At 30.1% G+C, this 24,761-nt stretch overlaps 3 protein-coding genes and 1 pseudogene across 4 annotated transcripts; 2 read left to right on the top strand and 2 right to left on the bottom strand.

The window, feature by feature from the left end:
* Window positions 1-5,860: 5,860 nt before the first annotated feature.
* LOC149887084 (uncharacterized) lies at window positions 5,861-12,019 on the bottom strand (annotated as a pseudogene). Its single transcript, XR_016453311.1, has 4 exons — window positions 11,603-12,019; window positions 9,645-9,741; window positions 7,137-9,085; window positions 5,861-5,991 (listed from the first exon to the last, which is right to left on the bottom strand). The product of XR_016453311.1 is annotated as an uncharacterized LOC149887084 (transcript).
* Window positions 11,949-16,766, top strand: LOC145189661 (polyunsaturated fatty acid 5-lipoxygenase-like). Its single transcript, XM_090090257.1, has 11 exons — window positions 11,949-12,097; window positions 13,012-13,138; window positions 13,396-13,766; window positions 14,036-14,192; window positions 14,312-14,421; window positions 14,502-14,691; window positions 14,992-15,353; window positions 15,544-15,650; window positions 15,738-15,828; window positions 16,071-16,280; window positions 16,390-16,766. Exons 2-11 carry the CDS (start codon window positions 13,063-13,065, stop codon window positions 16,621-16,623), a joined length of 1,908 nt encoding a protein of 635 aa, XP_089946383.1. The 5' UTR covers window positions 11,949-12,097; window positions 13,012-13,062; the 3' UTR covers window positions 16,624-16,766.
* Window positions 16,767-17,039: 273 nt separating this feature from the next.
* Window positions 17,040-19,278, top strand: LOC145189663 (uncharacterized). The gene is made up of 4 exons (XM_080066311.2): window positions 17,040-17,198; window positions 17,321-17,925; window positions 18,023-18,287; window positions 18,774-19,278. Exons 1-4 carry the CDS (start codon window positions 17,174-17,176, stop codon window positions 19,208-19,210), a joined length of 1,332 nt encoding a protein of 443 aa, XP_079922437.2. The 5' UTR covers window positions 17,040-17,173; the 3' UTR covers window positions 19,211-19,278.
* A 1,750-nt stretch (window positions 19,279-21,028) lies between these two features.
* On the bottom strand, window positions 21,029-23,992 carry LOC149887083 (uncharacterized). The gene is made up of 2 exons (XM_090091051.1): window positions 23,156-23,992; window positions 21,029-22,966 (listed from the first exon to the last, which is right to left on the bottom strand). Exons 1-2 carry the CDS (start codon window positions 23,754-23,756, stop codon window positions 21,573-21,575), a joined length of 1,995 nt encoding a protein of 664 aa, XP_089947177.1. The 5' UTR covers window positions 23,757-23,992; the 3' UTR covers window positions 21,029-21,572.
* Between the last annotated feature and the right edge of the window lie 769 nt (window positions 23,993-24,761).

The following is a 24,761-nucleotide window of genomic DNA, read 5'->3' as shown; positions in this document are numbered from 1 at the left end:
TTTGACATTTTTAGAGCATTCTAATTATTCTTTTCTTTTTCTTTAAGATGCGAAATGAATACAAGTAATGGAAAATAAAAAGTTTTGGTCAATAAAATATTAAGTTATAAGTTAAATTATTGAATAATGAGTATTGAACAAAGATTAAGAAGATGAAGAGACACTAACGTTGAAAAAAAAAGTTAACGTAAAATTGAAAACAGATTTTTTCGTTTTATTCTGTTTTAGAAAAGATAAACACGTGGGAAAGTAATTGAGAACACGTTGGAAAAGATTAAAAAATCCTTTGTCGAAAGATTTAATTTTGCAAATAAACTTTGAGCGCAAAAATTTAAAGCATTTCCTGAAACTCAAAATTTATATATAATTAAAAAATGAAAATTTACTTTATTAGTGGTCAAGCCATTCGTACTTAAATTTGTTAACTTTAGCCATTGTCAAAACGTTTTTGTGTGCACATAAGTTGTCTTGATGAAAAATGATTTTTTTCTTTGCTAACCCTGTTCTATGCTCACGAAGTTTTTCATCCAGTTTATCCATAAAGCTTGTTTTATGGATAAACTGGATGAAAAACATCGTGAGCGTAGAACAGGGTTATTGCGTTTAGAATTGGTTGTTTTATCTTTGTAAATCAACCAATAAAATTTATTTGTGATCCCATAGTTTCGACTGTTGTTTTTTCTAATTTTTAAAATGACACTTGAAACTCATTTTAATTTGCTTAAAACGATCTAAACAAGCTTGAGAAACAAGCATTCGAACACGTTTTTGATCAGTTGATAGCAAATGTTACGCCAATAACCACTAAACTTTCCATCCATAATTTTTCATGCCTTTTGAAATGCTGAAAGCCTCAATTATTTCACGTAATTTCAATCGTCAATCATCTGGCACCATATGGACTTTTCGAATGGTTTTTGGTGTTGTGACGTTTTATGACGTCCAGTGTGTGGATTATCTTCAAGGCTTCAACTATGTTTTCAATATCCCAGTTGTACGAGTGAAGGTGAAGTGTCTTGCAAGCGGAGGTGAAGAGTCCTTTTACATTTCTAATGATCGTTCATAGATTTGTTTTGTATTTACACCTTCCAAAAATAAAAATTCCGATAATTGTACAATATTTGATTTTTTTTCATAGCAGAAAAATACGATAACACGTCGACATTACCTAACTTAATTATAAATTGAGTTAGTTAATTATAAATTAAGTTATAAAAAATTTCAATTAAATTTTGTTAATAAAGGCTATATTCCTGTTTTAAAAAATTACTTGTCATGAGATAATATTCAATAAACTAGGTACTTTCAACAAGTTTATTGAAATTACCCTCAGTCATCTTGAATATAGAGACTAGGAAAAAGGATTGAATATGGAAAAGCTGATGGAAAAACATTTAAAACTGTATCACTTAAATGAACTTCAGAATTCAAAGCTGTTCATTACTAAGCAAAATTTGTGTATTTCCAGCTTCTATAGTTGAGACCAAGACGACGTCTCAACTAATTCCCGTGATTAGACTTACTATTAAGTAATTTTAAAAGGTTAATAACTTTGATACTACTTGATAAAGATGACAAAGATGGTTGAGTATAATACCGGCAAGAATTCCAACTCTCTTGCTTGTTGTTCAAAAAAGTCGGAATTCAGTTCTGCTCGGGTTCTCTATTTAAAAAATCAAGAGCGTTGCTAAATGGGGAGGTTGGGTAAGAATATCTCTCTCTCTACTATCTTGCTTGTCCTAAATTTCTTTTATTCGCAACAGCTTTTTTTTAACATGTGCAGTTCGAAACATAAAAATGTACAATTAAGCTCTTCCATACTTCATTATTTTTAAACTTTTGGGTTCTTAAAAGATTTTGGGTTCTTAAAGAGCTTTTTTTGTTACAACGGTTCAGTTTGGGACAAAAAGTTTGGACTTTTAATTTTAACTTAGAATTTTAGTTCAGCCCAGTAGGCACAGAGACGTGACAAAAACGTGAATTTCACGTTATTTTGGCACGTGACATTTAGGTGACTTTTTGGTCCCCATGAAATGACCAATTCACGTGATTTACGGACGTGTTTTTCACGTTACTTTTGGCACGTAGTATTTAAGTGATTTTTCGGTCCCCATGAACTGTCCAAAAGACGTGCTTTTTACGTTAAATCTGGCACGTAATATTTAAGCAATAATTGTGCTTTATGATTACGAAGTGTTTAGATTCGTGTAAAGAAAAAAAACACATCGTCGAGGAAATATTTAATACATATTAAATTACATAGTTTTATTAGTCAGTATATTAGTTCTTGACATAAATATTTTGAATTTGTAATAAAAGCTGCACTTTTGTTAAAATATCCTCCTTATATCCAATAAGTACAAAGTCATAGATCTGCAACTTACGAAGAGCACGCTTCAATCCACAAAGAGCACACTTAATCTAACGAATCAGTCGATTTATTCTCCCATAAAAGCACGCTTCAAACATAATCTAATGAATCAGTCGATATTTTCTCCTATAAGAGCACGCATCAAACTTTATCTAATGAATCAGATTTAGCTAAAAAGAAACGAATAAAATCTTAAATAATATGATTACTTAATAATTATCTTAAATCACAAACTTTTAAAACAAATCTTACTTGGTGAGTCGCCAACTATTTTGGCAACAAGATTTTCTAGTGTTGCTATTTGTTTTCTTTTATCTAAATCATTAAATAATTTTAAGAAAACAATACTACATACAATGTAAAAAAATAAAAAAAGCCATTTGCCTTCTAATTTTATACTCTGATTGCTAAAAAATAAATAAGGATTTAATAAAAAAAAGATAAAACAAAAAAGTCGACAGAATTAAAAATATAATATATATATATATATATATATATATATATATATATATATATATATATATATATATATATATATATATATATATATATAAAACTAATAAATGATGCACGTGATTAGAAAAAGACCTGTACTCACCTTATGTGATAACATCTGATTAAATAATTTGTTTTTTTTGTTTTCCATCTTCTTATATTTGCATCTGTTTCTGCATTAACTTGTTCATACATTAACTCACTAGATGCAAAGGTGACAGCCCACAAAGTTGCTTTAAATGAGTATTCTACAAATTTTTGAACAACATTAAATGTCATTTTAAGAATGCACACAGAAAAATTAAAACAATTTATAAAAATAATAGTTACCACATAACCACACAATATTGTGTGGATTTTATATCATGTTTTTCCTTACCCATGGTGAGATTTTCACCTTGAGGCTCCTTTTGCTGTGGAAACATTCACCACGGCTAAGGAGCCTCATCTACCCCTAACTATATATAATATATTAAGCAAAAAACTAAAAGTATGTATAATAAAGTATTGTTAAATTAGGTCACCAATAAATACCGAGTGCTGAAAATTCAACTCAGAATCAAGTTGCATTCTCCAACAAGATATGAACTAAATTAAATTCTTGCTACAGGATGCTTTAGTGTTTTTGCAATGTCACAAAGTTCAAACTCTAAATCAGGTATTGCAATTGACCAAAGTTGAGCGTAACTTGGTTTAAATACTGGGAGGTTATCTAAATTAAAAGATAAATAAAATGCAATTTGAAATAGTAATAAAATAAAAAACAGATATTCAATGCGCTCACTATGCAAAAGATAAATAAAAATATTTTACTAGTTTAAAAAAAATGCATACATACATATACTCTTAGGAAAATTTAAAGTCTACAAAGAAAGAGTATATATATACTCTTTCTTTGTAGACTTTAAATTTTCCTAAAAGTTTAATTATTGTTTTTTTAACTTGATAGACCGCTGCCCCTAATAAAGCCGTCAGTTAAAGTATGTACACTCCTTGCCTGTTCTCTCTAATCAGTGTATGTATACATACTCTGCTGCATCTATCTTAAACTCTACACCAACACACACCATCAGTGATTTATGTACACTCCCTGCATGCTCTCCCTAATCAGTCTATGTATGTACACTCCGCTCTGGTGAAACAAATAATTATCAAAAATAAAATTAAAATAATGATAAAAACATTCTGAAAACAAAAAATATCCTATAATCATCAATCTATAAAGTTGCATTTTATGGTTTTGAAAAAATAAAAAATATATTTATACAAAATAAAAATAGCTTTTGACACAATAAAAACAAGATTTCAGGTGTAAATATATTTTATATGAAATAACTCATTATTCATAATCTGCAGTCAATCCACGAGGAGCATGCTTTAAATGTTCTCCAATGAATCTATCTATGATTTCCCTTGTGTTAGTTTGCGATACAAGTGCAGCTAAAAAACAAGGAACAAAATATTATATATTATTCATCAATAATAATAACTGTCTATCAAAATTTTCAAATTTTTCCATGGTGTCAAACTTTGTAAGATGGAAACTTGAATCTGCTGGCTCTATTCTCCTACCTAAGCTTTCTAATTTGGCAACAATATCTGCCTGACCAGCTTTAATAGCAGCCAACTCCATAAACAACCCATACTGCATTCCTAAAACAAAAACATTTGGATCAACTTTATTTTATAACATAAAAGCAAAAGAATAGTTTTCTCAGCAACTAATAAAGCTGTTGTTAGAACAACTGGTATCAGAAAGAGCAATTTTGTTTCAAAAATCTTTTCTTATTTCACCTCCTATTAATGACAGTTATTGTATTAATGAACCTAATCCTAGATGTAAAAACTACTAGTATAGTTTTGTAAAAACACTAGTATAGCATTGTAAAAAAACTGGGTGGACTAAGAATACATTTAGGCCCCGGAAATAGCTATGACAAAGGCCCACAATATAAAATTTAAAAAGACCTACTTCTGGAACAGGAGTGGAAAGACAATTAGGCCTGCTATAAAACCGGTATACACAAATTTACCCGGTATACTTGTGGGTATACCATTCCAGCACTTTTTGAAATCTTATGGAACACATCATTTATAGATTTTTTTTTAATACAAAATAAGTAAAAATACTTTTCAAAATAATTACTGCCTAGCAAAGGTAAAAAGTAAATTAAAAAAACTTACACCTCTGATCCATCAACTTAAATGAAGCAGGCGGGTCACCGTAATTTCCCAATCTACATGTTTGACTGGGTCTTGGTTGGCAGAGAGACACTGATGCATCATTGTGACAGGAAGTGGAATTTACGTTAGGCATAGGATGAGGTAAATTGTTTTGCTTCAATGAAGATTGTCTTGGGGATTGATCATTAATATTTTTGTTAGAAGATGTTTGAATATATGAAGCTGATGTTTGAAAATATGAAGCAGATGCCGTGTAGTTGTTTTTGGTAACAACGTTATGTATGTTAGGCAACAAATGTTTTGATTTTTTTGTTTGTTGAATTGCAACTTTTGTCGGACTGGAAAGCGAATCAGAGGAACAGCCTTCACTTTCATTAGAATATGTTTTGTACCTTCTTTTGCATTGGTCAGATTTTAAATTTTTGGTACTACAAAATTGTGATGCTCTTTTAACGACTAGATCTGGACTAGGCTCGCGAATCATTTTAGATGTTTTTAGTACAACGCCTAAATAAAGGATTAAATTAAATGAAAGGGTTATTATTTCCAGCTTTATACTAAAAAAAATTATTTCCACTTAGCAATGCAAATTTATCATAAGGTAAGACACAAGATGTCAAAAACCTTGAAAAGCCTAAAATAAACACTTAAAAAGACATTTACCTGCAGGAGGACACTCTGATAATTCTGAGTCCATGTTCAAGCATATACTACACATTTCTTTAGTGCCTTTACTTAAGGAGACTTTTATTAATGGAAATTGTTGCCAATTTGGACTAGGAGAAAGCCATTTTGATATGTAATAATGTAGGGGGTGTTCTCCATTTGGAGGCCAGTACACACATTCTTCTTCTTCATTCACCCAATGAGAAGGAGCCATGCACTTTTTATGAATATTATCTTCATTAAGAGTCAGAACTGAGTAAAGTCTTTTGATAGGGCTGAAAAAAAAAAAAAAATTTATTCTACAATTAGCCACACACACACACACACACACACACACACACACACACACACACACACACACACACACACACACACACACACACGCGCACACACGCACACACACACACACAAATATATATATATATATATGCAGGCTTGGTTGGGAAAGGTGTGCAATCGCACTCTAATCTTGACCACGCATACAATATTTAGTTGCGACAACTTGCCCACGGCTTCATAGATGTTTTTATTTTTTGAAATGTTCTCAAAACATCTTAAGAGCCGTGGCCAAGTTGTCGCAAATAAATATTTTATGCGTGGTCAAGATTAAAGTGCAATCGCACGCCTTTCCCGACCAAGCCTGTATATGTATAATATATATATATATATAACTATATCTTAATAACTTTAATAAATAACTATAAAAGAAATCATTACTAAAACCTAATTCTAATATTGTGTAGCAAAAACCATTTTTCATTCAATTTCATTAAAGAAATTATAAGAAAAAGCTTTATTAAAAATGCAAATCTTAATTAACTTTACCGAGGTAACAACAAGGTAAATAGTAATTTTGGAGTCAAGCCCTTGAGGCTGAAATAGCCAAATTTTGAACACTGTATATATATATATATATATATATATATATATATATATATATATATATATATATATATATATATATATATATATATCAGTCTTCTTCATTTGAAATTTACCGCCAGCGCAAAACTTCTTAATGAAGGAAAAAGATTTGTTGCAATTTAAAAACACACTTGAAAATTTTTGGCGAACGCTAAAAAAAGGGCAGACGAAAGAATTGGCGGGTGTGTGGGCGAGCGCCAATTCTTTGGTAGAAACAGTAAAAACTGATATATACATATATATATATATATAATAATTATTATTACCCTTAATCAAGTAGTGTTTTTAGGTTATATTATAACCCATAAACACTGCCCGATGAAGGGGGTCTATTTATATTATTTGAGAATTTCGGCTCATTTACCCTTATTTTCAGAAATTAACATTTTGTCTAGAAGAATATATGGTTATAATTTATGAATAACACACATTTATGAAAACAATGTTAAATTTTGAAAATAAATATTTCGTAAGTATAAAAATTAAATACTATTACTATTATGAAAAATTATATTTGTCTACAACTGTCTTGTATCAAAACTGTGAACCAGAGCTGATATGATAAATCCATCAAGTGTAGGCATGCAGACACACTTCCGCACAATATCATGTTTTTGCTTGACACAAGGAGTAGAAATGGCACTTTTGCGTAAGAAAAATATATCAACATCCTTTGAATGCACAAAATCTGTAAAAAAATTGTCTAAAGAATGCTTTTTGAATTTAATGCAATGAAATTGATCACCAACAACTTTTTTAACAAATACAACACTTGAGTTAGTTATAAAACAATTATCTTTATCAGAAACACCAATGCGGAAAGTGTTTTTTGGTGTTTGATGAAAATCATTCAGCTCGTCAAGTCTTTTGGCTATTTGTATCAATGGATTTCTTGCTCCACTGATCATTTTTTTCAACTTTTGAAGATAATTTTCAAACTTAAATGCAGAGAGAATATCAAGAGACACACCATAATTCCGAACATCTTCACAAAGGTGCAAAAGACCATGTACATTATAGACACAAAATAAATGTCCATACACATCTACTGAATTAGTTACAAAGTAACTTAGAAGTCATTCTGCATTCTCAATATTTGAGTTGCGAATAGCATTATCACTTTCGCACAGGAATCTTATAGCAAGGGACAGACTTAAAAAATGTTTGTAAACAGAATTTTCAACAATATCTTTAAGGGCAAAAATACCTGTGTAAATCAAAAATGAGTGCAACTCAGTTGCTTTCCATCTATCCAACTCAACAAGACTTCGTGGCTGTCTAACAAAGTCACTTGGGAGTTTACCATTCAAACTTGTTAGCTTTTGAGAGACCTGGTTGATCATGTTGGCTGATATTTTTCCTGAACTTGTGCCTTTTATACAGCCTTTTAGAAAATATAAAATTCTCTGCATAACACCAAGACAAACAAGATGCATATAATCAAGCGGAAACATACTCACAAAACCAATAGACTCAACATCATGTAATGAACTTTTGCTGGTTTGGTGAGATCTATTATCATCATCTTTGAAAAAGTAACCATTTGTCCGAAAGATCTGGTCTGTTCTTAAAACAACATTTTCTTCATGGTGTGAAAAAACAATACGATTTTTTAAACTCTTTCCAACAATTGTACACCTTTCGCATGAGTGCAAACCACAATGACTAATGATTTCTTTTAGCATTGCTCTGGCAGGAGCATCGCAAACAAATGCATAAACAGTAACAATGTAATCAATGCTATCAACATGAAGACCATTATGTTGCAAATCATTTAACTCATCTACTAACTTATGCAAATACACATCACATGGGGGCTTTTTATTACCACAAAATAAACCAACAACAAATGGTTCCATTCCTAAAATTGAAGCAAGTATTGGCCATAGTTGGGTAGAGTTTGATTTGAACAAAGGTATGCCATCAATATTGAAAGTTAAATAAAGGGAAGTTTCTTTGATTGATTTATAAGAAATTTGTTTTGCAATCTGTGTTTTTAAACCTAAATAAATGTAATCACCATAACCATCAATACTGATAGTTGCAATTCTTCTTTTTGTTTTTAATAATGTTCTAGAATCTGTAGGTACACTTTGATTACACTCCAAAAATAACTCTAATGCACCATTAATACATTGTCTTGTACATCTATTTGTAAGAGCCCAGTGACACAGTTTAGAACATAAGCTTTCATCATAAATACTATTTTCATCTTCTTTATTACCAAAAGAAACACTTTCTGAGGAATTTAAAGAAACATCTATTTCACTATTGCAATTATTCAAATCACTTTCAATAAACAGAAAATCATTATCTTCTACATCATTTGAAATATCTGTAAAACTATCATCGCTATTTTTATTTTTTGTTATCTCAAAAGAACCTTGTGTAGATAATGACATCTGGATAACAGCTAACCGACGTTTCCTCCAGGATGATACAGAACTGAAGACATAAACAAGCTTTAAAGCTTATAATTTGTATCTTGCAAAATTAAAATTTATTTATAACATAAAATTAGCAGAAAAACAGAAATATTTTTAAAAAGTACATAACTAAAATATATAAGCAATAGGGCATATATATATATATATATATATATATATATATATATATATATATATATATATATATATATATATATATATATATATATATATATATATATATATATGGTACAGGACAAACAGAAAACATAAAATAACTTGTAGCCATCGTGTGAATCACAAAAGAAGATGAAGAAAGGGAAAAGTGAGTTTTCTCAAACTTTAAAAGTTAAAATGTTATTGGACCTTACTACAGAATGATATTCCTAGGCAATAACATAACAATTCCATTGGGTCTTCCTGGTCAATAATATTTTATGCAGAACTTATCATTTGTCATGTAGCTTAATAAATTTAGCATTAAATAAGTCATAATAACATATTTATTATTAAATTAATTACATCGACAAATTTGACGGCCTAAAATAATATATAATAGGGTAGAAAAAAAAGTATACCTTGTACTAGGGTTTGATCTTTTGCGTGTTGCAATATGAGAATTATCTGCCATAACGTTACTCGATTTTGAACTGTTTTGAACTATATTTATTAAACCTAAATTAATAAAACTTAGATATAACATAATAAAATATGTTTAGATAAAATATTATATATGTGACATTTTATTTTTGTCAAAAATGCTTCGCAACGTTATAAGATATCTTATACCCTGATACTTTTTTTTATTAATTATTATAAAACTACAATGCAAAATAATTATATTATTATAAAAGTAAAATAAAAAGTAATTACAATAATGAATATATAAACTACATATTTAATATAATCATTATATTGAAAAAATCCACAAAATTGTTTGCGGAAAATATTCTGAAAAAATTCAGAATATTTTTCCCCTCATTTTTCTCTTAATTTTGCATTCAGCCAAGTTGTTTCTCAATTTTTTAAAAACTTTCCTTAATTTTTGTATGAATGACTAAAACAACATAAAAACAAATACATGGCAATAATATATACTTTAATTTGTATGGAAAACTTGTATATGTATGGAAAACTTTTTGGATATTTGGAAAGAGATAAATTTCAGAAAAATATCCGGTATTCCAGGAATATCCTGAATAAGATAATCTTTGAAACTAAATTATAAAAAAATATTAAATAAAATAAAGAATATCTTTCCAAGTTTCTAACACAGGTTTTTATTGTGAATAAAAAAAAGTTCCAAAATACACAATATATTGTGGCAACGTAACTTTCACGTTTCAATCAAGTAAAATTGTCACCTGGATGAGATCACCTAAAATATACATGTTTGAAACATGAAGAAGGAAACTGGGTAAGACCATGCATCAAACTTTATCTAATGAATAAGTCAATATTTTCTCCAATAATAGCTAAACTTAAATTATAATATGATTATTAAATAATTATTTTAAATCACAAATTTTTAACACAAATCTTACTGGTGAGTCGCCAACTGTTTTTGCAACAAGATTTTATAGTGTTGCTATTTCTTTGATCTAAACCATGAAACAATTTTTAAAAAAGCAATGCTATATAGAATATGAACAAATAAGCAGATATTGCAATTAGCCATACTTGAGAGAAACTTGCTTTACATATTGGAAGGTCGTCAACATTGAAAGATAAGTATAATGCAGTTTCAAATACAATAGCATCATAATCATCTTTTTGTGGGGAAAACATTGAACAAATCCGCATTAATAACCTGTTTTATATTGTACATAATAACAATGGTAATAAAAGTCAATTAATACATATAATAATAATTTCATAAATATAATTCAAACATATATATTAATCAGATAATATTTAAATAATAAAAAAAATGAAATAAATAAGTATTAACCTTTTTTAACAAGTAAAACATGAGATCAAGATGCCATATATTACAAAAAGATAGAGATTTAATAATAATAATAATAATAATAATAATAATAATAATAATAATAATAATAATAATAATAATAATAATATATATATATATATATACATATATATATATATATATATATATATATATATATATATATATATATATATATATATATATATATATATATATATATATATATATATATATATATATATATATATATGTTAATAATAAATAACATATCACATTTATTTATTGATATTATCTTGGATAAATTCTTTAACCTTGTTGATAAAAACCAAATAAAGGAAGAAAATCTATTTTTGGTTATTATCTAAATGACTCTTGAGCAATAATGTATGCAGAAGTTCTACAGATATTATTATTGCTCAAGAATCAAGAATAAGTTCTGCTAGAACTTATAATTTGTACATGTAGCTTACTTAATTTGATATTAAATTTGTTACAACATAACTTATTTTGTACTAAATTAAGTAAGCAAAATGGACAAATTCGCCAGTCTAAAGTATTACATCATAAAGTAGAAAAAAAGTATACCTTGTATTTGAGTTTAATCTTATTTGTGTGGCAAATAGGGACGCTTGGTACTTTATTTAACTTAATTTGATATAATATGGATATTAGATATTACAACTTAAAATATATTGAACTTTTTAGTTCTGTTATAAATCTATTGCGTTATAAGATATTATACAGACCAATTTTTTTTTTAATTATGATAAAACTACAATAAAAATTAACTATATTAACATAACAGTAAAATAATTATAACTAATAAAATGAATACAAAAACTATACTATAAAAAAATATTTAATATAATAAAAATTGGTATTTTACATTTCTTAACACAGGCTTTTATTGAGAATAAAAAAAGTTCCGAAAGACGCGATATTTTGGTACGTAGCTTTCACATAACTTTCACGTAAAAAAGTAACCTGGACGAAGTCACCTAAAATACACGTAATTAAGACGTGAATAAAACGTTGCGTGCCTACTGGGAGCTTGGTTAAATTAGTGGAGGTTCTAATTCGGTTCGTTATTACTACTATTATTGTTATTGTTATTATTATTATTATTATTATCATTATTATTATTATTATTATTATTATTATTATTATTATTATTATTATTATTATTATTATTATTATTATTATTATTATTATTATTATTATTATTATTATTATTATTATTATTATTATTACTATTATTATTATTATTATTATTATTATTATTATTATTATTATTATTATTATTATTATTATTATTACTATTATTATTATTATTATTATTATTATTATTATTATTATTATTATTATTATTATTATTACTATTATTATTATTATTATTATTATTATTATTATTATTATTATTATTATTATTATTATTATTATTATTATTATTATTATTATTATTATTATTATTATTATTATTATTATTATTACTATTACTATTACTATTATTACTATTACTATTGTTGTTGTTATTATTATTATTATTATTATTATTATTCTTCTTCTTATTATTATTATTATTATTATTTTTATTATTATTATTATTATTATTATTCTTCTTCTTCTTCTTCTTTTTCTTGTTATTATTATTATTATTATTATTATTATTATTATTATTATTATTATTATTATTATTATTATTATTATTATTATTATTATTACTATTATTATTATTATTACTGTTATAAATCATCTTTGTTTTGCTGAAGTCATTCATCATTGCTATTAACTTATCTATATATTATCATGGTTGCAGTAATGATGTAATGGTCATGTAAATCTTAATGCAATATTTTTCGCTTCACAGTTTTTTAGTTTAAAGTATTAGATCTTTGTTTCATTTTTTTTTTTTTTTCTGTTAACAAAATGTAAATAAAACCTTGAAATTTTTTCGCACGTGCATGAGAAAACTCTGTTCAAAAAGTTCATTTTAGCTTAGAAACCAAGAAACTTTTGGTTAGCGTCACAAACGTTTTTTAATTAAGATGACTCCGAAAAGTGTGGTAGCATTCTTGATTGTATGGAGTATCAGTGGAAATGCTGAAGACTGCCCTCAACTAGGTACGCTTTAGAGACTCATATAATATGATAAAATAATCATATTTATATCTTTATTATGAAGCAGAGCTTATGCAACTGCTGGGGATCTATTGTATTCATTTTTTTATATATGAATGATGCATAAAATAATCTATTCCAATACAAGCGTGTCTGAATCTACTGCAATCCAAATCCAACAGCATAATGTATTATAAAATCTAATTGCAAATTAGGAAGTATTTAAATAAACAAAGGAAATTACATTTTAAAAATTTTAGATTCGATTTATGATTGCAAGATCCAAACCCTTTATCAGGATGCAAAAGTTTCTAAAATATGCTTGGAAGCGCGAACGAAGGCAATTTCTCTCTCTCGGTTGTGGTACAAGTTAAAAGAAACGAAAAACCCTACCGATCCTAATCCAGAAAACGAACCTCTCTTGCCTCAATTAAACCAAACACAACGCGATATAGGTTTCAAAGCGATGTTTGATGATGTTGAATCGAGATGGTTTAGCATATATTATGGATATTTGCAAGCTCTTAATAAAACTGCCCTCTCGCTCATTGAAGCTAACTACTTAAAAAAACCGATGACAACATACGACGATTTTAAAGAAATATATGAAATTTTTTTAAAAACCATCCAAGTAAGAGAATAAATATTACTTTGAAAATGATCGTTAACAATTTATTTTTTGCTAAAGCAAAAATAATATTTTGAAAGGAGTTGACGAAATGGCAACCCAAGAAAACGGAATGCATAGGGCTTTAAAATTTCTAAAAAAACAGTAAAATTTATGCTGTAAATTTATTTAAAATACGCGTAAGATCCTTAAAAGACGAATTTATATTTTTTGAAGTATCATTAACGCATTTTAAATCCTCAAAAATTCTTAATTTCGTACTTTTGTTGCAGGGTATTCCCGATCCGAAGCATTTCTCTCTGCCTCATTTGTTGACGGGGTTTAAAGACATTATTGCGGATGATTCGTGGCAAACAAATCGAATTTTTATTCAACGGCGTTTAGCGGGGACTTGTCCTTTTTTCATAAGAAAAGTAATGGTAGCCAAAGGTAAAGTGTTGGTTTTTTAAACACGTCAGGTAAACACACACACTTATGAAAACGCGCTCATAAACGGCAATTTCAAAAAACATAACTTTAGTATAGCTGGAATACATTTTCTTTTTAAGCGTCTGGTATTGGAATCGATGAGTCATACTTAAATGAAAAACTTAACAAAGATTTTAACTGGAACAAACAAATTTCAACTGAGCTTAGAAGAAGCGTGACACTGTCTCAGGTAGTCTTTAGATGAATTGAGATTGATGATAAAAACGGCTTTTCGATCTCTATTTTCAAATATACTTCTTTTTTTTTCAGATGATATATGAAGGAAAGTTGTTTATACTTCATCATGAGATATTTAATGATTTACCGAACGTTCCAGACATTCTTGGAATTAACAAATATGCAAAACTATTCCCAAGTGTTTCGCCGATTGTTGTTATGGTGCTGGATGATAGGGTGAAAGAATTGAAGATGGTTGCTATTCAACTTGATCATATTAAAAGTATATCTAATTAATTACAGATGATCGTTTTTAAAGTACAACAATATTAGTTAACATCTCAATAAAACAATTGATAGTTTTTTAATATAAATTTATGTAACAGCCACCTGTTTCTTTTAATATAAATTTATGTAACGGCCACCTGTTTCTTTTAACAACTGCGCATGCACAAAAAAAAAAAGCACACTCGTTTGCTGATGCAAATTGTTAAACTATTTAATAAATAAAGATTGAATATTTTGTTTATTTTCTTCTTTGATATATTATAGCACATATGTATTTTATTTCTCTTATTACAAGGTTCTAAAGTCGTTACACCATATGACGGTAACTCCTGGTTGCAAGCAAAAGGTTTTGCTGATGTCGCTGACATGGCCGTCTGCCAACTTAAAGAGCATCTTGTGCAAACGCATTCAGTCCAAGAGTTGTTTTGTAATCTATTTAAGCGTCATTTAAGTCCGTGGCATCCCATTTACCAAATTATGTCACCGCACTGTGAAGCCACTTCACCCGTTGGGGCTTTAGGTATCTCGTCACTTATAGATGAAAATATGTACATGCATAAATTGTTTAATATAGGGCATATTGGAGCCAGAGTTTTAATCAATAAAGCCTATGAAAAACAAGACTACTCAGATTCTGATTTTGAACTATTAATTAAGGTAATTTTTATTGACATTTTTTATCGGATTAATCATTAGAATTTTAGCCGTTACATTTATTACACTTGCTTTACAAAAAAAAAAAAAGAAAAAAAAGAAAAAAAAAGAAAAAGAAATAAAGAAATAAATTTCTCAAATTATTGTGATTTTCATGTAATCATTTTAAGATTTAATTTTGATCTATTTATAGAAAAAAGGTTTGGATGACCCTTCTGAGATTCCTTACTACCCTTACAGAGATGACGGTAAATTGATTTGGAAGGAAATAAAAGACTTTACCTCCGAATATATTGACTTGTAAGAATTATAAAATTTTAAAAGATTTTTTTTTTACAATAAACTGTTTTACAATTTTATATTTGCATTTTTATTGTTTTTTAAAAGATTCTATGAAAACGATGAAAGTGTTTACAATGACCAAGAACTTCTTAGTTTCGTGGCAGAAGTTTCATCATTTGAAAAAAATGGCGGAAAGGTATTTCACAAAAAAAAAGCTTAACTTTTACTTCGAAGTCACAGCAAAATAAATTTTATGTTTGGAATTTATACAAAAATTCTTTTAATGTTTATGCATGCCACATTTCTTATTTTAGCTTTAAATTTTGAATTCATTTTTTTAGATTTATTTTTTTAGATTTATTTTTTTTAGATTTAGGTTTGGGGAAATGAATAAAGTTTACAAATTTTTATGTCAAAGTTTTTTATTTTATTTTTTAGTATAAAGGTTTTCCCAAAGCATTTAAAACCATAGAAGATTTGACCAACTTTCTTAACCGATTTATTTGGATTACTGTTCAGCATGCTGTAAACAGTTATCCTTTGTTGCCATACGGCGGGTACGTTCCGATTTCACCAACAAAACTTTATGATACTCTTACAGATCAAACAGATTACATATCAAATCTTCCTAACGTTGCCGTTACTTTAGTAAGAGATTTCAGTTAGAAGAAAAAAACTTTCAGACAATATTTACAAAAGTATTAACATAAATATAATTTTAGATTCAAGAAGTGTATTAACATAAATATAATTTTAGATTCAAGAAGTGTTGACCTTCACATTGGCTTCTCTTCGATTAAATCAACTTTTTGATTACAGCGACAGGATGTCCGACCCGACATCCAGAAATCTCGTCAGTAAGACATTTAAAAGGTTAAACACGTGCATTCAGCAAACCTTGAGTGCAAGGAACTGCGAAAGGTTTAAAGTTGGAAATTTAACGTATCAGTACATGGAGCCCAGGTTTCTACCCAATAGCATTCACAGTTAACTTGTATGGAAATGAGTTTTTAAAAAAATCAGTTAAAACAGTATCACACAAATGTTATAAAAACTTAACACGATTTTTTTTTTTTTTTTTAATTGTGAAAAAAACTGCTTTAACAAGTTTATCAAAGTATAAAAATAATTTTAGCCATGTCTCGTTCGTAATCTCCCAAATGAACTTAAAAATAAGTAATTTAATGGTGTTAAACCTTTGTTTGTTCATCTTTTAATAAAAAAATATCTGATTTTTGTTTGCTCATCTTTTTGATAATTTATTTGATCTTTAAAGCTGTTGTAACAGGATTTTCTAATTGACACAGAATGTTCTCTCACCTGTTTCGACGATGCAAATCTAACAAATTTCTCACGGGGGAGCGTGATACATAGTATCTCAGTTCTCATTTAAAAAATGGTCTAGCTGTCTAATACGGATCTAGTATCTGAATTATTACTATTGAGGTTATCGTTGTGATTAACCCCCGTCAGCTTTAATCATATCTGAAGATAAATAGCTCAGCTAACGGTTGTTAACCGAGAGAAAAACCTTTCCAAAAATGTTACTAATAGGGTTTTTTGTAGGTAAGTTTTTTTACTTTCAAAAAATTTAAATACTACTTCACATTAGATTAACAAATTAAAAAATCGTTCTTATAAACCATCAAAACAAATTTTTAAACACAAAGTTTATGTTTTACTTTGAGCTTTCTGCACATTATACGTTGCTGCTAGCAGTTGCCCAGAACATATTAAGTATGGTAAAAAACCACCAACTTCTTGTCAGACGCCGACAGATCCTTTTAAAAAACCACCATCCCCAATCGAGCAATGGTTTACTGAGAAAATGTTTAACGATATATTTCCAAAAGCCAACTTAGGATGGGGACCCTCCGATTGTCGGCCTTACAATTATAAAGCGTTTGTTATTGCTGCCAGGTACTTCCCTAAATTTGGAACAGAACACGTTACCACAGATCCAACAAAGAAAGAACTCAATACAAAGTATACTCCCATGGAAACATACAAAAGAGACCTTGCTGCTTTTTTCTCGCATGCCGTTCAAGAAACTGGAGAAAATGATGGTAATTTGTATAGGATCCTCCCTAAAGAGCAAGCTCATGATTGCTTCTATAGAGGTGGTTTTTTTAACTGGTTTGAAGGTGGACCTAATTCACCTTTTGTTAAAAACGGAGGCTTAGATCCAAGTGATGGTGAGTTTTGTACTGCAGCTGCTCGTTATTGTGACGACGGATCAAACACTAAATGGTTTTATCCATGTAACCCTTCGCAATCTGGAAATTGGTATCAAGTAGGTAGAGTTTAGGTTATCTTAAATGCAAAGAAGAAAGGGTTCTACGAATGGAAAGGGAACTTTTCCTACTCTAACATTTTTTTTCTTTGAATAGGGTTGTTATTATGGTCGCGGTGCAATTCAAATCTCATACAACTACAATTACGGATTGTTCAATCGCTGGTTGAAACAGCAAGGAATAACACATCAGGGAAAACCAATTGATGTCCTAGCTAACCCGAATCTTTTGATGACTAAGACTGATCCACCTCTTAGCATCATGGCTTCACTGTGGTTTTATATGACTCCTCAAAGTCCTAAGCCTTCTATGCATGATATTGTAATAGGAAATTGGGTATCAGCAGATGATGACTATAGAGGTAAAAATATTTTTTTATTAAACATAAAACTTCCAACAACTTATGATAAAACCTCTTGTTGATATAAGAAGTCCGTATTAAATTTTTGCAGGTGGATTAGGACTTTTAAAACGGACCGGAGAGATACTAAATAAAACGTCGGCACAAAACTGTCGACCACGTTTGATAAAGTGCTGAAAAAAATAAAGTGTTTATCATGTTAATCATAATGTTAGTTAATTAAAAAATGACGTTAGTTAATAAAAAGTTAACAAAAGGGAGGTACTTAGAATGCACTTATTTAACTAAAGGTACTTAAAATTGTAATTTGTAAAAGTGGAAAACGTTTTTTAGAGGGGGATGCTTATAGGAAAATCAATCCAAAGCAATAAAAGTGACACAAAAAGATTTTTAGGTTCTTTTTATTAAACTTTACTTAGTAAGCTCAAAACATAAGAAATATTTTTGAATAAAAAAGAACCAAACTATTTTATCTTTATGAATCAGGTGGAGTTTTTGGTCCAACTTCTCTTGTTATTAACAATGAATGCGGTGGCGAAGATCCATCAGAGCCAGGTGGTGCTGGTGAAAGCCGACGAATTAAAGCGTTTCGATGGTTTACAAACTACTTCAAAGTTCCTTTCAACAGCGGAAATCCGAAAACTCTGTCATGTAAACATTTTAACGGCGGCTCGCGTAAATTTGCTTTTAAAGACGATAGATTTGTTGCTAACTCTTGGGATGCGAACTGGAAAACATCATGGGATCCATCCAAACCTTGCGAATGTGCAATGCAAAAGTATCAAGGATATATACCTGCTTATGATCCTATCATTATGCCTCATTTTAGTGTTCAAAATGCTGAAAACAAAGCTTGGTGCGAAGACCTTTATCAGCGAGGATGGGGAAACCAGGGCTGCGCAGCATACAAACCGAAATTGTAAAGCGTTTAACAAATGTTGTGGAATTTTTTATTTTATAACAATTAAAATTTTTTAAAAGTTTTCAAAAATGTTTTTTCAATTTAAGTCTCTGTCACTAAATTTTATTGCGATTTTTTTTACTTATCATAGGTATAATTAAGTTATCATAGGTATAATTAAGTTATCATAGGTATAATTAAGTTATCATAGGTATAATTAAGTTATCATAGGTATAATTAAGTTATAACACGATGATTTTATATGGTCTAGAAATTGGTTCGTGAAGTTTTTAATAAAAAATTGAAGCTTTCTTTCAAAAACAAAATGAATAAATACCTTGATGAAAATATTCACCATATGGCCACTAACTTTTCCCATCTTTAAGGCAATTTATGGATTCCTCATCTTTTGAAGCAATCAGAGACCCATTTTTTTCATATTTTATAAAGAACTGAACCACTGTCTAATCAAATCGTTATTTATGCAAGTAGTAGTCAGAAGAAGCTGTCTTGTGAATACACCGGGTTACAAGTGTTACCCAACCCGGTGTATTCACCAGAAAATGTCTGGTGAATCCATCGGGTTGGGTAACACTTTCCATCCAAAATTTCCAAAATATTTTTTGACTGGTTTTGCAACATGTAGTCGAGCGTTATCATGTTAAAAAAAAGCTTATCCAGGTCATTTTTCGTTTAGGATTTCTAATGAATCCACTTCTCATCACCAGAAACAATTTGATGTATGAATTTTTTTCCTTTCTGTTTTTCAAGCATCTATAAGCAAACGGTTTTTCTTCTTTAGTCGTCTTTTTTTTTCAATTCACGTGGAACCCAATGTGACATCTTTTGAATCATTCCAATGCCTTTGAGGTAATTGGAAACCATTACTTGTTCAACTCCTAATGATTCTGTAAGCTCCTCCAGCGTGTGATACGAATCCTGATTGAGCAATACTTCCAATTCTTCATCTTCAAATTTTTTTGGCTGTTCAGGTCGCCGTTGGTCTTCCAAGCTGAATTCCCCTCTTATAAACCGTACAAACTACTTCTAAAACATTCGCTCAGCTAGAGCATGGTAGCCATAAATTTCCATCAAAATACAATGACTTTCAATAGCACTTTTCCTTATGTTAAAGTACTGAAAAAGAATTCCCCGTAAAAACACTTTATCAAGCACAAAATTCGACAGTTTCAGTTAAGTAAAAAGTATTGTTGTTTACTCTTCAACCAATTGACATAAACTGAAGAAAATGCGCAATGACAATAGCTTTCAATCCAGTGAGGTCAATGAGAAAGATAGCCAAGGACTTCAAAGTTTACAAGGCAACACTTTCAGAAATGTTGTCAAAATTGACCTGAAGGCTAAGTCAAGAGCCAGAACAAGAAATCAACTCTTGACAGAGAGGTTGAAGATCCTCAGTCAAGATAGATGAGAGAAAAGCCTGAGTTTTCTTAAAAAATCCAGGTCAGTCATTCTTTTTTTTGATAAGAAATACTTTACAATTGACAAGACTTTTAATTGAAGAAATGACCGTTACATCTCAACCAAAACTGTTAGGTCTCAGAACATATCATAAGTGTTAGACATTCAAAACATACAAATCAGCTGATAGTATTTGGACATGTTGCATCAGATGACAAAAAGATCCTTCCTGTGTTTGATTCTGGATTTAAGCTTAACACTGATGGATACCATCTCAGTGTTAAGCTTAACACTGATGGATACCATCTCAGTGTTAAGCTTAAATAATTATTTTGATTTTAGATACAACCTTGATATATACTTTGGATCGTTTTCCAGTTTGAAAACATTTTCTTGAAAGAGTTCCATCATGCTCACACTTGTCCAAAATGGGAAATAATTACTCCGAAGCTTCCCGAAAAAACCCTTTGGAGCGAAGTATCTACATATGTTCCTGATTAGAAAAATGAAAAAAATGAAATCCTTCATGACCGTCCGAGCGAGAAATTTTAGTTTTAAAATGTAAGAAATTGCGACAAAAAATATTTTTTTGCAATCAAAAGAAAACACATTTTTTATTCACTAAACATTGATCTACACTACATAACAGATCCCTGATGCATGGGTAAGTCACTAAAATGTTTAAAAAACTTCAAAATCAAAAGTAAAATGATTGTTTAGCAAGTTTAATTTTGATTTTTTTTAAAATGATTTAACAATTGTCCACTGTAGATTGCTTTTATTCTTTTTATTCTATGAACACATAACAAAGAAATAATGTGAGAAAACAATGTGAGAAAACAATGTACTCTTTAAAAAATTGAGTTGGGGGCAGCTTTAATGTTAGTTAGTCAAGCTTTTTTGAAAAACTAAAACATAAATAAACTGAAACAAAGAGACGATGTTTTCTTGATAACTTTGCATTAAAGACGCTTGCTGTTGAAATCTACTATGCAACTCAGCAACTTTTCTGGATAGTCTGGATGACCCAGAGGCCTTTTGTATCTCTCCCAGTGGGTTCGGAAACTGTGATGAAGGGCTTCTGTTGTCTGTTCGCTGAATGGTCCAAGAGACTTTTTGTGACGATCAATGAAATCCTTGACATGAAAGAAGACAGTGTGGACTTTTGGACTCACACTTACTTTTGGCAAGGAGAGGAAAGCCAGTTGAAATTGGTCAATTTTCTTTGAGTAGTTTGAATCCAGATGATTTCCAAAGCAGGCATTCACAACTGCATCAAACTTTCTCAAAGTGTCGATGAATGGAAAAACATGAAAAGCTGAACAATTCTCTGCTTGTCTTTGAAGAAGGTCAACATTTTTGAGGAGTTTGCGGCATTCATTCCCAGCAAACTGCCCTCCGTGAAAAGGCTGTTCTTTGATATGAAGAGCTTTAGGCCATTCTTCAGCCTCAGGCCAGGAGTCCTTTAGTGCCTTGAACAGATGGTTCACTACACCGAGAAGGAGATGTAGCTCCATTGGTGGTATGATGTCAAGAACAAGTGCATTGTCAGAAAAATCCAAGAGGGGCTCATGTACCACATTCTGAAATTGTTTAGCCTTTTTCATGTCTAAACCAGCTGCTTTAAATGAGGCATAAGATCTTCTGATGGATCCAAAGGTTCGAAAGTTACCATTCTGTGATAACCTATTGTGGTCAATGTCACACCATGTGCAAGGGTGTGAGCTGGCATGTGACTGAAGCCCACACACAAGGTTTGCCACCTTCAGGTCACTTGAAAGAAGAAAGTCAACTCGCTCAGAGAAGATGCGAGATAGTATTGTTCTCAAATTCTCATAGTTTTCTGGTACATCCTCTGCTACAGCAACAAGAAGTTGAGATTTCACACCACTGTCTTTTGCTGCAAAAGATGTAAGTGTCTTCTTGTCTGGTGGAGCTTGAACTTGAGAAATCAATTCATCTTCTTGAATCCCAAGGCTAACCTTGAGGAAACCACCACCACCGTCAATTCCAAGCTTGACTATGTGCTCTTTATACACTTGTCTTTTGAGCAAGACATCATTGAGAAGTTCAGAGAGATTCTTGCAGTGAACCACAATTTGTTTCTTTGTCTGAGACTTTTCATATGTCACAGTTATGTTTGTGTGAGTGAAATGTTCAGATAGTTGTGTACCTATTTGATGGAATTTTGCCCGGAATTGAGGTTCAACAACTCTGGCTTGTGCAACATGGTTCAATGTTGAGGCCAATTTTTTGACGCTTGCATTAGACAGCCCTGTGTTTGTCTGAATGTTTGCAAGGTCTTGGGCTTTTAGAACTACTTCATCACCAAAGAGTCTTTTTGCGCTTGCTGCACCTGTATTAAAAACATTGCTATGAGTAGGAGCAAATTTTTCACATAAACAACCAAGTTTTCTTTATGGAAAGTAAAGTTTAGATTTGAACTGCAAATTTTATTTGTTAAAGGTTTTTTCTTTTGTAAAAGACAAAGACAATGACAAAGTTTTAATTACTATCAGATAAAAGATTTGCAAGTTACTGTTACCTGGAGTAATTGGCAAAGGTCGCCCACCACCACTTTGTGCTATTCTTAGGGTTCCATGAGGAGAAGCCTCTTTAGATGAAATGACTGCTGAAGCAATCTGTTCACTGACTTTGGAATCTTTTGATGCCAACATCTTTATGTTATGCCTGAATGTGAACTGATTGCATTGATGAGGTACTCCTCTTCCAATTAAGGAGAGGCAATCAGAACATCTTCTTTGGTCTTGGGATGGTAAAGGCTGTTGTGGCATTTCAAATGGGTGCTTTTGCAATGCTTTCAGGTGTCCAATTTTGCAAATGATGCAATCACACTGCTGTCCTCTTGTCTCAGGCCTAGGGATGACAGATGAGAAATCAAAAATGGGAGGGACAGAGACATTCTCACCATTTTTCTTTCTCCTCAGAAGCAGTCTGCAAGAATCACACATTCCAAGTGGGACTCGTGTGTCACAAAAGTCAACATCCTGAGAAATCAGACTCTTGACTTGGTCTTTAAGAAAACTTGTTAGCTCCCTAGAACATTTTTTCATACAGAGGAGACAAACTGACTTCCGACAGTCTTCATGATTTTTTGCTGAGTTTGGCATTTTTGAGTTGTGCATTCCACGAATGAAAACATGAATATGTCATTAAAATGCCTTTTCCCGAAATTTGGTTCAATATTTTATTAGGGATGTGCCACTAATACTTAAGAACTGATTTTTTCATCAAATTTTGAAAAAAAAAATTAAAATTTTTTTTGGCAAAAATCTTATTTTTTAAACTGAAATTTCTCGCTCGGACGGTCATGAAGGATTTCATTTTTTTCATTTTTCTAATCAGGAACATATGTAGATACTCCGCTCCAAAGGGTTTTTTCGGGAAGCTTCGGAGTAGTTATTTCCAATTTTGGACAAGTGTGTGCTAAACATGAATTGTCAATTAACGGTATGGTATATCCAAACAAAGGTAACCTTTTCAAATACAAATGCTAAAAAGTTAAATATGCTTTTGAATCTTATCCTATTTTGAGATTTAAAAGTATGTTTAAAATTCCAAACTCATTTGCTTTAAAATGGCTGAGAAAGTGATGCGCAAAAGGATACAAACGTTTATTACCATCATTGGCAAACGCTTGTGAGACAAACTTATGACAATTACACAATAGCTAATTATATAGTTATGAAAATTACAAATAAACCAATTAATAAGTTATTAGTGGAGATCAAGTTTATCAAATCTTGAATTGTTCCTTTTCTTTCAGCAGTTATTTGATGTTCAAATAACTGCTGAAAGAAAAGCAACAATTAGACCATTAGGTCTCTCTTCTCTTCTATAATAATTTGTCACAGTTTAAAATAAAAAAATCCTTAAAGATGAAAATACTATAGTAAAAATAATGGTTTCACAGAATTTTAAGAAATCGTTTTTGTTAAGTAAAACATAAAAGCAAGTATTTATGTAAGGGAATGTTAGGTTTGGTGGCGAACTAGTTAATTCTCTCATAAAACGACACCTGACACACCATATCACTGTGGTCAATGTCTTTTATTGTGCTGATATTTTACATCCAGTAGTCGTTCCGAGCAGACGAGTGCTTTTTGATGTTTTTATAACTACTACTAAAA

The sequence above is a fragment of the Hydra viridissima genome, unplaced genomic scaffold (genome assembly GCF_058129835.1).
Source record: "Hydra viridissima isolate aposymbiotic clone 2 unplaced genomic scaffold, HvirCarnegie_v1 scaffold_6, whole genome shotgun sequence".
NCBI lineage: Eukaryota > Metazoa > Cnidaria > Hydrozoa > Anthoathecata > Hydridae > Hydra > Hydra viridissima.
The sequence above is the reverse complement of the archived record's forward strand: the minus strand, read 5'-3'. Positions and strand labels throughout refer to the sequence as shown.

Coding starts and splice junctions, on each gene's coding strand:
- LOC145189661 (XM_090090257.1), top strand. CDS start 13,063: ATGACTCCGAAAAGTGTGGTAGCATTCTTGATTGTATGGAGTATCAGT. Junction 13,139..13,395: donor TGAAGACTGCCCTCAACTAG/GTACGCTTTAGA, acceptor TAAAAATTTTAG/ATTCGATTTATGATTGCAAG. Junction 15,829..16,070: donor TTGAAAAAAATGGCGGAAAG/GTATTTCACAAA, acceptor TTTATTTTTTAG/TATAAAGGTTTTCCCAAAGC.
- LOC145189663 (XM_080066311.2), top strand. CDS start 17,174: ATGTTACTAATAGGGTTTTTTGTAG. Junction 17,199..17,320: donor ACTAATAGGGTTTTTTGTAG/GTAAGTTTTTTT, acceptor TTTTACTTTGAG/CTTTCTGCACATTATACGTT. Junction 17,926..18,022: donor AATCTGGAAATTGGTATCAA/GTAGGTAGAGTT, acceptor TTCTTTGAATAG/GGTTGTTATTATGGTCGCGG.
- LOC149887083 (XM_090091051.1), bottom strand. CDS start 23,756: ATGCACAACTCAAAAATGCCAAACTCAGCAAAAAATCATGAAGACTGT. Junction 22,967..23,155: donor ACCTTTGCCAATTACTCCAG/GTAACAGTAACT, acceptor TTTTTAATACAG/GTGCAGCAAGCGCAAAAAGA.